General features: G+C 47.8%; 1 protein-coding gene across 2 annotated transcripts in view; it reads right to left on the minus strand.

The window, feature by feature from the left end:
• Positions 1-3,266: 3,266 nt before the first annotated feature.
• PLEKHN1 (pleckstrin homology domain containing N1) overlaps positions 3,267-13,345 on the minus strand; it is a 64,327-nt gene continuing 54,248 nt past the window's right edge. For both annotated transcript variants that reach the window (XM_070759243.1, XM_070759244.1), the window contains 6 exons: positions 12,411-12,599; positions 10,525-10,785; positions 9,524-9,676; positions 7,440-7,664; positions 7,239-7,287; positions 3,267-6,291 (listed from right to left, as the gene is read on the minus strand). In XM_070759243.1, the coding sequence (XP_070615344.1) occupies positions 6,119-6,291; positions 7,239-7,287; positions 7,440-7,664; positions 9,524-9,676; positions 10,525-10,785; positions 12,411-12,599 (1,050 nt within the window). In that variant the 3' untranslated portion in view covers positions 3,267-6,118. The remainder of the gene's footprint in view (positions 6,292-7,238; positions 7,288-7,439; positions 7,665-9,523; positions 9,677-10,524; positions 10,786-12,410; positions 12,600-13,345) is intronic.

Raw genomic sequence — 13,345 nt, forward strand, 5'->3', positions numbered from 1 at the left:
TATTCTGAGATGGAGGTATTTTAATGGAGATCTTAGCAGGCCCAGTCTTCTGTTTTCACAGCTGCTGTGCTCTCAACAGGGAATGAAAGGCAGGTGACATAAAAGTTTATTAGGGGCTGAGTGGCAGCTCTTCCCCCCTAGATGAGACCCAGGCAAATGGAGGAGGGGAGGAGGCAGCGGAAGGGGATTTCAGAAGCCGCCCACTAACATATTTTTAAAATAAACCTTCCTGGAGTTTCAGCTGGGTCTTCTTGGCACACCGTCCAAATCCATTTCTGACTTTCCTGGAAACAGTTGACCTTTCGTGACTTGAGTCCATGCAGGATTGATGGCGTGAAACACAAGCCAGGCATTCAGCAGGAGGTTTTGTATAAATGCAGGGAGGTGGTGGCTCAGCCGCTAAGACGCTGAGCTCCTCAATCGAAAGGTTGGCAAGTTCGGCGGTTCGAATCCCTAGTGCCGCATTAATGGAGTGAGTTCCCGCGACTTGTCCCGGCTTCTGCCGACCTAGTGGCTCAAAAGCATGTTTAAAAAAATGCAAGTAGAAAAATAGGGACCCCCGAATGTAACAGCATTCGATGTGATTTTGGTGGTTACTCATGCAAGCAAGGAGACCATGGAATCATCATCTGACAGCACTGGCTCTTTGGCTTAGAAATGGAGGATGAGCACCGCCCCCTAGAGTTGGGAATGACCAGAGGTGGACTGCTAAGATGGAACGGTGACGTGTGCTCGCCCCTGTGATTTTGAGTGCTAGTGCAATTCTGCTACTGCACCTGGGCAGGTAGCGAAATCACGCGCGGACACGCAGGGAATGACGAGCACATATGTGTGACAGGAAACTTTGTGCCTTTGATCTTAACTGGGCCTTATTTTCTAGGGGTAGGGCTTATGTTATGAGCATCCTGAAAAACCATGGTAAGAACATAAGAACCTAAGAAGAGCCCTGCTGAATCGGACCAAAGCCCATCGAGTCCAGCATTCTATGTCACACAGTGGGCCACCAATTGTCCATGGGGATCTTGAGCAGAAAGAGAAGGCAAGACCCTCCCTTTCCCTTGACCCCCAACAAATGGTACTCAAGTGAACCCTGCCGGCCTCAACCCACATAGAGGCGGCACTTGGACATCCGTTTCAATAACCACTGATACACTTGGCATCCATGAATCTGTCTAATCCTGCCTTGAAGCTATCCAGGCTGACAGCTGTCACAGCCTCTTCTGGAAGTGAATTCCATAAACCAAGAACCCTCTGGGTGAAGAAATATTTTCCCTTGATTTGTCCTCACTTTCTTACCTATGACCTTTAGGGAGGGCCCCCTCGTCCTAGTATTGTGTGATAAAGAAAAGAATTCTTCTCTATCACCTTTTCTATCCCATGCATGATTTTATACACTTTGATCAAGTCACCCCTTAAACGCCACCTTTCAAGGCTGAAGAGACCCAGGCGTTGCAACCTGGTTTCATAAGGGAGGGGCTCCATTTCCTTGATCATTCTTGCTGCCCTTTGTTTGCACCTTTTCCAGTTCCATTCTATCCTTCTGGAGGTGTGGTGACCAAAACTCTACACAGGACTCCAAGTGTGGCACATGTCAAGCCGGTGCAGAAGTTGGTAGGGGGAAAAAAATCAATGGCTTGCCACACTATCTGTAGAAGGCCTGATGTTTATGGGTTCCTCGCAGGATGGCTCCAGAAATAAATTGGAATTTTGAGGAATGCTTTGATTTGGATCCTGATTTAAATTGATGAGCCGGGGTGGCGCAGCAGGTAGAGTGCTGTACTGCAGGCCACTGAAGCTGACTATAGATCTGTAGGTCAGCGGTTCAAATCTCACCAGCGGCTCAAGGTTGACTCAGCCTTCTATCCTTCCAAGGTGGGTAAAATGAGGACCCGGATTGTGGGGGCAATAGGCTGGCTCTGTTAAGAAGTGCTATTGCTAACATGTTATAAGCCGCCCTGAGTCTAAGGAGAAGGGCTGTATAAAAATCGAATAAATAAAAAAATAATAAATAAATAAATTTGAATGTTACCTGGAATCCGGACAGGCTTATTTCCCCATTGGGTTTTATTTTCAGGGAAACAGGGTAGTTGCTAACACGAAGGCCTCCGTATTTCTCCCTTCCCCTTTCTGATTAGCTCTCCCTTGGCCAGGGCAGTTGGCTGACATTTTGGAAGACTATGCGCCAGCTATTTCCCTGCCGAGGGAGTGAAAAAGTCAGACAGGTGTCACTCCATTTAACAGACTCTTTAGGGACCCAGCGTTGAAAATGACACCTGCTTAGAAAATCAAATGTCCGGAGAATGTTTGTGGCCTCCTTATCCTTTCCACCTGCATTACTCCTCTGACTAGTTCTTATGCAGGTAGAACTCAATGTTTTGTTTAGCGACCAGCCCTTGGGCGGAAAAAAAAGTAGTATGGAACTATAATAGGTCAGTTACAGGTGGAAAAAAATGGACCTTTGGACTGTTTTTTCCCACTTAATGACCGTTGTAGCATCTGCTTTTGGGCAGTTGATGAACACTCAGATGCTTGGTACCTGGTTCATATTTATCACCGTTGCAGTGTCCCTGAGCTCACGTCATTCCCTTTTGCAACCTTCTGACTTCCTCTTCTTCCTCCTCCTCTCTTCTTCTTCTTCTCCTCCCCCTCCTCCTCCCCATCCCCTCCTCTTTCTTCTTCTTCTTCTTCTTCTTCTTCTTCTTCTTCTTCCTCTTCTTCTTCTTCCTCTTCTTTTCCTCCCCCCTCCTCTTTCTTCTTCTTCTCCTCCCCCCTTCTCCTCCCCCTTCCCTCCTCTCTCTCCTCCTCCTCCTCCACCTCTTCTCAGCAGACCCTACTCCTTTCTCACACTGATGAGGTTACCTAGTTTGATAATGAGAGGTTTGCGAGAAAATCACCAAGCTCGGAAAGAGAGCACCAAGGACCTCACGATTATCTTCCTTCTCCCTTCCTCCCCCCACTCCACAAACCTCCCTCTGATGATATCACTCTGCTGGCTAATAAAAGGTCTGCAGAAAAACAATGGAGCTGTGGTTGTGAATTGCACACCTGTACACCTATCTAGGCATTTTTCATACTAGCTGATCAGAAAACCTGAGAACACCTAGATCAGAGCCCCCTCCCCCAGCTGCCCCCCCTCCTCAATTTGCTTCTTGTTTGGGTGGGTTCAGCTGCCTTACTTAGCCTGAAAAAAAGATTTTAAAAAGGTAAGTTTTTAAAGACTGTCGTGTCTCCATTAGAAAGAAAAAGAAAAAAGAAAACCAGGCACACATAATTATATTAACTTTATTACGGGGGTCTTCAAAGAAATCACCCAAGGAACAGTATCAATGCTGTACAACTCTCCCCACCCCACCCCACCTTACACACTGACCCACACTCCCATGCACACAAAATCTGCACCAAGTGTTGTCTAGTGTGTTGCTGCAACCTGAGCTGTGTAATTGGGGATCCAATTTTGCTTTACAGTTTGTGCTCACGTTAAAGCCAACAACACATCGACCCAGACATAAACACACACCTCAAAGGTACAACAACAACAACAACACAAACCACCCCCTGGAATTGAAATTACAACCACAACCAACTTCCTTACACTCACACCCCGCCCTGCTTTACTTCAATAGCCATCAGGAAGCAGCTGATGTCAAACAGCTGGGATTATTTGCTAAATTAAATAATTAAAAAATTTCTTCTCCCCTTGCCAACACACATTTAATTGCTTATTTAAATAGAATATCAGACAAGCCAACAAGACCCTCCTGTAAACTTCACTAAATGTTGGCGGTTGAACAGTATATATTTTAATATTTTAAATTCAAGTAACAAAAGTAGACCGTGAGGTTATCCCGGCCTGTAGCAACACCAACAAAAATGTGAACCAGAATTCTGTCTGCTGCCATCGTATTGCCTGACCAATCAGATGAGATTATTCCAAAGAGAAAAAGGAGGGAGAGAGGGAAAGAGAGGGAGGGAGGGAGGGAGGAAAAGGAAGGGAGATGGGAAAGGAAGGAAGGAAAAGGAGGAACAAAGGAAGGAAGGAAAAAGGAAGGAAGATGGGGAAGAAGGAAGGAAGGAATGAAGATGGATGGATGGATGGGGAGGAAGGAAGGAAGATGGATGGAGGGGAAGGAAAATGGATGGATGGAGAGGAAGGAAGGAAAGAAGGAAGATGGATGGATGGAGAGGAAGGAAGGAAAGAAGGAAGATGGATGGAGAGTAAGGAAGGAAGGAAAAAGGAAGGAAGGGAAGGAAGGAAGATGGATGGATGGATGGAAGGAAGGAAGAAAGGAAAGAAGGAAGAAAGGAAAAAAGGAAGGGATGGGGAAGGAAATAAGGAAGATGGCAGATGTCATCAAATTGGGTTTCTTCAAGGCACCATGGGCTATAAAAGTGAAGAAGAATAAATAACAATAAACACAATGTAATGCACATAACATAATGTGGGTCCTAGAGAATCTTCACTTTGCAACCCTCCCCATTCTTGACACGATAAGCCGTTTCTTCACCTCTCTTCTGTTCTTCTTACAATCTTCTCTTCCAGCCTATGTGTCCAACAGCAAGCCTTTCACTGCTTCTCCAAGTCGTTTTCAAACAGCATCATCATCATCATCATCATTATTTCAATGATAACCAACAAAGTAGCGTGTTTCAAAAAAAAGGATAACCACATCGGCTGAGGAGAGAAAATTGTCCCCAAGCAAGGCACTGTTAGTGTGTTAAGTGTGTTGGAATATCAGTTGTTGCGTTGCACACAGGAAGTAGCCCTAGTCAGCTTTCCCAAAACAATATATTTCTCCATCCAAGGCAGTATAAAACTCCTTTATGATAGACTAGGAGTACTCCAAGAGCCATTTTGTCCCGTTTGCCACAGAAAAGAAAACACCGGGAGCCACAAAACCGTTTCCGTACATGACTATTTCTTGAGAGGCCACAAAACTAGAATATATCGTTGAAATAAAGGTTCTGTTTTCTTCTGAAACTTTTCTTGGATTTATCCATGCCTACCGGGAATCAAAAAGCTCAATAAATCACATGCCGGGCAGGCATCGCACATTGGCAGTTGTGACACCTAATTTGAGTGACAGCAGCAGAGGAATGAAAGAGCCACATGTGGCTACGGGGCCACCAGTTGCTGACTCTTGACATAGACCAAAAGGCAGAGGACTGGCTGGGAAAATACGTTTTCTTTTTAAAAGTGTATAGTGTTCATAAATTGACTGTCATCCCTGGGTACCTTTGTGTGCATACAACCACACTCTGTATTGATCGAGCAGTTTGCTGTATATTTATTTTTTATTTATTTTATTTTTTCGACGTGTAAGCCACCCAACTCCTTCTGGACTCTTATAATTGACTATTCTCATTTTATTCCCGAGTCAGAATTGCCAGCAATGCCGTCTCTTTGCAAACCTTCATAACAGTTGTGCTTTCAACAAGGAAAAAATATATCCCTTCTTTTTTTTTGCAGCTGGGGCAAGGGTGTCTTATGATGTTTGCCTTAGGTGGGGGTTGTTGTCATTGCTACAAGCCACCTTTAAAATTTCCCAATCCTGCAGGAGAGTCCAATCCATTATTTACAGCCCAGGTCTTCAACTGATCGAGTGGCAGCTTTTAAAAACCAGCTTTGCCTTTAGAAACAGTGAGGGTTAGAAGGGACCCTGTAGGTCATCTAGTCCAACCCCCTGCAGATCTTCCAATCAGATCTTCTTATGACTATTTTTCACATTTGGACCATTTGTGCCTCTGCATAACGGTTAGCAGATAGGACGGAGGTGGAGGGGTTTATTGCTGTTTTTTTGTGGGCAGGTGAATTGCAAAATCTATCAACGGCACCGCAAAAGTCCAGACTTCCCCCAAAGATAGTGCAGCTTTCTTCATTAACAGCCACAGAATCGAGGTCCCCCTCTGTGTCGAAACCCGATGGATTAGTGGATGGAAGAATTCTTTTCTTGGAGGTTTATTCATAGCACCACAAAACGAAGTAGAGCGACAGGAAATGGCACAAAAGTGGCCAGAAAGGAATCCTGGTTTCCAGAAATCCATTACATTTTGCATTACAAAAAACATAGTCTGGTTTCTCCCATTCTTCCTGTTTTGGCGGATGGATTGGACACCCCGCTTAGCAATCATAGATCTCAGGGTCGGAGAATGGAGGTTTCTTCGCCTCCGTGTCCCAGATGTTGTCGTAACTGTAGTCCTCGTGGAAGCTTTGCAGCTCAGCGTAGTCGTGGTACGTCGAGTCAAGCGATTCCCCTCCTGTTTCAGGCAGGTTGTAGGCCTGAAGGCTTTCATCTAAAAGGGCAGAGAAGAGCGACAAAGAGGATCAGGGGACTGGAGGCTAAAACATATGAACAGTGGTTGCAGGAACTGGGCACGGATAGTTTCATGAAAAGAAGGACCAGGGGAGACAGGACAGCAGCCTTCCAGTATCTCAGGGGCTGCCCCAAAGAAGAGGGAGTCCAGCTATTCTCCAAAGCACCTGAGGGTAGAACAAGAAGCAGTGGGTGGAAACTAAACAAGGAGAGAAGCAACTTAGAACTAAGGAGGAATTTCCTGATAGTTGGAACAATTAATCCGTGGAACAGCTTGCCCCCAGAAGTTGTGAATGCTCCAACACTGGAAGTTTTAAAGGAGATGTTGGATAACAATTTGTCTGAAAGTGGTGTAGGGTTTCCTGCCTGAGCAGGGGTTTGGACTAGAAGACCTCCAAGGTCCCTTCCAACTCTGTTATTCTATCCTATCCTATCCCTATTCCATTCCATTCCATTCTTTCTTCATTCTGTCCTGTCCTGTCCTGTCCTATCCTATCCTCTACCTATTCCATTCCATTCTTTCTTTGTTCTGTTCTATTCTATTCCGTTCCGTTCCATTCCATTCTAGTTTCCCAATCAAGGAAAGATTGAGGGCCAAAAAGAAGGGGACAACAGAGAATGAGGTGGCTGGATGGAGTTACTGAAGCAGTCAGCATCCAGGGGATGGTAGAGGATAGGAGGAATGTTGTCCATAGGGGGCACAATGGGTCGGACACAACAACAACAAGTTTAAAACAAAGAAGCACCAGGGAAGACATGATAGCAGTGTTCCAGTATCTCAGGAGTTGCCCCAAAGAAGAGGGAGTCAATCTATTCTCCAAAGCACCTGAGGGTAGGATAAGAAGCAATGAGTGGAAACTAAACAAAGAGAGAAGCAACTTAGAACTAAGGACGAATTTCCTGACAGGGCAAATAATTACAACTCACCTGAAGTCGGCAAGGAATGCATCCGTAGGCCATCTCCTGAGGTCGTGCTCTGATTTACAGGTGGGGAAAGAGCAAAAAAAGAAAATAAGAAAAGCGTCGAGAGCTATGAAACCCACAGAACCCGTTTTGTCTTCCAACTCCAACTCCCGTCCAGCCCAGAAGTGGGTTAAAGAAGGACTGAATCTCTTGCGTGCCACTTACCGTGGTCAGATAATGGACCTCGGGTGCAGGTTCTGTAGCGAAGTGGAAGGCTGGGGCCGAGGCGTTGCCCCTGTGTGCGAGGCTGGGTTCTCGCCAGGGGTTCCCTCCTGAAGGTTGAAAGCTCTTCCAGCCCTGAGGATGGAGGCAGATGGGGACGGACACTGGCATCAGGGCTGGGTAGCCATTCTGGTGCTCCAAGGCGGACGGCCTGTGACACCTCCCAAACTGGGAAGGAGGGAAGGAACCAGGGAGGAGGAGAAAGATGGAAGGGGAGGAAGGACAAGAGGAGGAAGAGGAGAAGAAGTTGAAGATGAGTGGCATCAGGCTGACCATGCCTACTCAGCCACGCCCAGTGAGTGAGGTCAAGATGACCATGCCTACCCAGTAAGCCACACCCAGTGAATGGTGTCAAGATGACCACGCCCACCCAGTCACCACACCCAACCAATTAGCCACACCCAGAGAGTGGCGTCAAGATGGCCACACCCACCTAGACACCACGCCCACTCAGACATGTGCGATGAATGGTGTCAAACTGGCCACGCCCACCCAGTCACCACACCCAACCAATTAGCCACACCCAGCAAGTGGCGTCAAAATGGTCACGCCTACCTAGTCACCACGCATACCCAGTAAGCCACACCCAGTGAATGGTGTCAAGATGACCACGCCCACCCAGTCACCACACCCAACCAATTAGCCACACCCAGAGAGTGGCGTCAAGATGGCCACACCCACCTAGACACCATGCCTACTCAGACATGTGCAATGAATGGTGTCAAACTGGCCACGCCTACCCAGTCACCACACCCAACAAACAGCCATTCTCAGGAAGTGGTGTCAAGATGGCCACATCCACCTAGTCACCACGCCCACTCAGCCACTCCCAGTGAGTGGTGTCAAGATGGCCACACCCACCTAGTCACCTCGCCCACTCAGTCAGCCACTCCCAGTGAGTGGTGTCAAGATGGCCACACCCACCTAGTCACCACGCCCACTCAGTCAGCCACTCCCAGTGAGTGGTGTCAAGATGGCCACATCCACCTAATCACCACGCCCACTCAGCCACTCCCAGTGAGTTGTGTCAAGATGGCCACACCCACCTAGTCACCACACCCACTCAGTCAACCACTCCCAGTGAGTGGTGTCAAGATGGCCACACCCACCTAGTCACCACACCCACTCAGTCAGCCACTCCCAGTGAGTGGTGTCAAGATGGCCACACCCACCTAGTCACCACGCCCACCCAGACAGCCATGCCCAGTGAGTGGTGTCAAGATGGCCACACCCACCTAGTCACCACGCCCACTCAGCCACTCCCAGTGAGTGGTGTCAAGATGGCCACACCCACCTAGTCACCCCGCCCACTCAGTCAGCCACTCCCAGTGAGTGGTGTCAAGATGGCCACACCCACCTAGTCACCACGCCCACCCAGACAGCCATGCCCAGTGAGTGGTGTCAAGATGGCCACACCCACCTAGTCACCACGCCCACTCAGCCACTCCCAGTGAGTGGTGTCAAGATGGCCACACCCACCTAGTCACCCCGCCCACTCAGTCAGCCACTCCCAGTGAGTGGTGTCAAGATGGCCACACCCACCTAGTCACCACGCCCACCCAGACAGCCATGCCCAGTGAGTGGTGTCAAGATGGCCACACCCACCTAGTCACCACGCCCACCCAGACAGCCACGCCCAGTGAGTGGTGTCAAGATGGCCACACCCACCTAGTCACCACGCCCACTCAGTCAGCCACTCCCAGTGAGTGGTGTCAAGATGGCCACACCCACCTAGTCACCACGCCCACTCAGTCAGCCACTCCCAGTGAGTGGTGTCAAGATGGCCACACCCACCTAAACAACATGCCCACTTAGACACTGATCTATGTCAACCTGCCCACCCAGTCACCACGCCCACCATCAACCATGTCCAGTGAATGGTGTCAAGATGGCCCCGCCCAGCCAGTCAACCAAACCTGGTGAGTGACATCAAAATGGCCACGCCCACCCAGTCAGCCATGCTAGCCCGGCCTCTCCGTGATCAACCCCAGCCCTGATGCGTCCCTGGCTTCTTTCGTCCCACTCACCTCCTCCACGAAGTAGGAGCCCGCTGCCCCATGCGAGGTGGGGGAATTGGGCGTATAGGGGTCAGCGTACATGGGGGAAGAAGACAGAGAGAGATTTTCCAAGGTTTGGGGAGCCGGGCAGGTCTGGCTCTTCGGCACATTCCACTGCTTCAGCTGCAGAAGGGACCAAAAAAGAAAAAAGAAATTCAATTGGATGGGAAATCCAGCTGCAGAAGGACATTGGCAAGTCCATTCTAGATGTTCCTCAACTAGGAGTTGGATTCAGATTGGATGCTAATTTTACATCTGGTTCGCTGAATCGGCAGTTGCAAGGATTGGCTGGCCTTGCCCACCCCTCCCCTCCTCTCCTCTCCTGGGAATCACCATGCAACCCATTTTGGATGCCAGATAAGTGCAGGGCCTGTGTGAAGGCTCAGGGAGGGTGAAAAACAGGCCTCCCGGAAGTTCTGAAAGTCTGGCAACAGGGCTGTTTCCGGCCTCGGAAGGGCCTCCAGAGCCTGTGGGAAGCCGTTTTCGCCCTTCTGGAGGTTCACGGAAAATGGGAAAAATGGGCCTCCTGGAAGTTCCAGACATCTGGAAACAGGCCTGTTTCCGGCCTCCAGAGGACCTCCAGAGCCTGAGGGAGGCCATTTCCACCCTCCCAAATATGCTAAAGCCTCTGGACCCTGGGGAGGGTATAAAACGAGCCACCTGGAAGTTCCAGAAATCTGGAAATACGCCTTTTTCCTGTCTCCGGAGGGCCTCTGGAGCCTGAGGTAGGACATTTTTGCCCTCCCAGAGGCTCAAGGAAAGTTTCCAGAGCCTGGGAGGGCGAAAAACAGGCCTCCCGGAAGTTTGGAAATAGACCTGTTTCCGGCCTCTAGAGGGCCTCTGGAGCCTGAGGTATGCCATGTTCGGTCTCCCAGAAGCTCAAGGAAAGCTTCTGGGCTTCCTGGAAGTTCCAGGTCTGTTTCCGGCCTCCAAAGGGCCTCTACAATTCTACAATTCTCCTCAGCTCGTACATTGTTTAAGTCCAGATGCAACGGGCGGGTGGCGGGATGCTGCTGATGGGCCGGGGCTGAGTATGGCTCATTGTACACGGGAGAGATGCCTTCTCCACGGGGGTGCTTCGAGATGAGCGGGAATGAGTTTTTCTTGTCCGGGTCCTCCCGGTGACACTGGGGCTGTTGAGGGGGCACAACGCCCTTCCCTTTGGACTTTCGAGAACTCCCTTTTCTTTTCAACTCGGCTTTCGGCATTCCTGCCCCTCGCTTGCCTGAGCACTGCAACAAGAAGAGACACAATTTAAGGACTCCGTATATGTCTAGGCCCGTGATGGCAAACCTATGGCACATTTGCCACAGGTGGCACATGGAGCCATATTGGATGGCACACAAGGCATTGCCCTACATCAGCTCCAGCACACATGCGTGCACTAACCAATTGGTTTTCGCCCTTGGGGGAATGCCGTTTCGCCCTCCAGAGTGCGAAAAACAGCCCAACTGGCAAACCGGAAGTTCAGAAAACGGACTTCCTGTTTACCTGTTATGCGGTTTTTCGCACTCCGGAGGCTTCAGGAAAGCTTCCCTGAAGTCCCCAGAGGGCGAAACAGATTTCCCCAAGACAGTACTCTTACTTAGCAGTTGCGCTCAACATTTTTTTTAACAGAAACGCTTGATAGTGGATGATCTCCCTAGTGTATGACAAGGATCAACCAAGGAATGCAAGCTTTCCAGATCTTCTAAGTCAACTTTAAAGGATTCTAAAAGGATTTAGAAAATTGGAGCAAGTTACAAATTTCGTTAATGGGATGAATTAAAATGAACATACTCCCAAAAATTCTATTTATTTTTCAAGTAGCCCCAATAAATTTGGATAAAATATTTTTTTTCCAGAATTTAAATAAATTAATGTCTCAATTTTGCAAGGAAAGAAACCAAAAATTACAGTATTTTTCGGAGTAAAAGACGCACCTTTTTCCTCCCTAAAAGAGGCTGATAATTTGGGTGCGTCTTATATTCTGAATGTATCTTTTTTTTTTTTTCAGCCCTAACTAGCTGCTTACAATCTTTCCAGCTCTTATTTTGCAGGCTCTTTCATTTTTTTCTCTCTCTGTGAAATAATGTTTTCCAAGCCCTAAGTTTTGCAGGGTTTTTTTCATTGCTCTATTTGCTCAAAATGTTTCTTTCCAGCCCTAATCAGGTGCTAACAATATTCCCAGCTCTTCCCGGTTTGCAAGCTCTTTCATTGTTACTCTTTGCAAAGAATATTTTTCAAGCCCTAAGTCTTTGCAGAATTTTTTTTTGCAGGTTCTGAATGTTTCTTCTCAGATGCCAACAATGTTCCCAGCTCTTACTGGCTTGCAAGCTCTTTTATTGTTACTCTCTCCGAATAAGTTTTTTTTAAGCCCTAACCAGGGGATAAAATAATGTGCTGAAACTGGCCAGACTAAGGACGCTAGCCAGATGAATATCCGGTAAGCAGATTCTTTCCCCTATTTTCCTCCCCAAAAACTAAGGTGTGTCTTATACTCCGAAAAATATGGTAAATTAAAACTACAAGATCTTAAGGAGAGAGGGGGATTAATCTTACCAAATTGGGAACCTTACTATCACGCAACAATATTGACATGGTTAAAGGATTGGATACTCTTAGAAAATAAAAGAATATTAACACTTGAAGGGCATGATCTAAAAGTAGGATGGCATGCTATAATGTTATTTGTTTCTGTATTTGGCTGTGAGCTGGCCTTTGGGAGTGGGGTGGCATATAAGTCCAATCAATCAACCAACTAACTAACTAATTAGGCTTTTTTTTCTTCTTCCCACAGAGTCAAAGAGGTTGGTGCTGCTGCTTGAAGCCGACCCATCCAAGCCCACCACCCAATTTTCAGAACCACCCAACTTACGCAAACTGGCTGCGGCAGAGAGTTTTCAGCTAACCGGTTTTCGGGTGCCGCGTCGACCGATTGCCTCTCGGAGAGAGAAGCTGTACTGGTTTGAGAGTGGTGGGTGGACGTCGTAGCCCCCTTCCCGGCAGAAACCCAGGAATTAGTTCTGCCTTCCGAGGTAAGTGACCCTCTTCCACTTCCGGAAAACTAAATCAAGGGAGAAATTAAAATGCATGGAATTTGGGTGGACGGACAAGAAAAGATCAAATTAAATGATTGGCATGGTGAAAGAATGCATTCCTGACCTTCAATAGCAATAGCATTTAGACTTATACCTATAAAGTCCTACATGGCATTGGACCATATTACCTATGGAACCACCTTCTGCCGCATGAATCCCAGCGTCCGGTTAGGTCCCACAGAGTCGGCCTTCTCCAGATCCCGTCAACTAGACAATGTTGCTTGGACGGGCCTAGGGGAAGAGCCTTCTCTGTGAGGGCCCCGGCCCTCTGGAATCAGCTCCCCCAGGAGATTCGTACTGCCCCCCCCCCTCCTCACCTTCCGTAAGAACTTGAAAACTTATTTATCCCATCAGGCTTGGAGTCATTAGATCCCAACCTCTGGCCACTGAATGCTTAGTATGCTTGGTGTGTCTTTGAGTGAATGATTTTTGATATCTAACTTTTATAACGTTTTAGACTAACTATTTACATTAATTGGAAATGGTATTTTGTACACTGTTTTATTGTTGACATGTTGTGAGCCGCCCCGAGTCCATGGAGAGGGGCCATATACAAATCCAATAAGTAAATAAATAAATAATTTAGACTTATACACCGCTTCATAGTGCTTTTACAGCCCTCTCTACGCGGTATACAGAATCAGCCTCTTGCCCCCAACAATTGGGATCCTCATTTGACCCACTTCGGAAGAATGGAAAGGCTGGGTCAACT

Source organism: Erythrolamprus reginae, chromosome 8, assembly GCF_031021105.1.
Source record: "Erythrolamprus reginae isolate rEryReg1 chromosome 8, rEryReg1.hap1, whole genome shotgun sequence".
In the NCBI taxonomy this organism is placed as follows: Eukaryota; Metazoa; Chordata; class Lepidosauria; order Squamata; family Dipsadidae; genus Erythrolamprus; species Erythrolamprus reginae.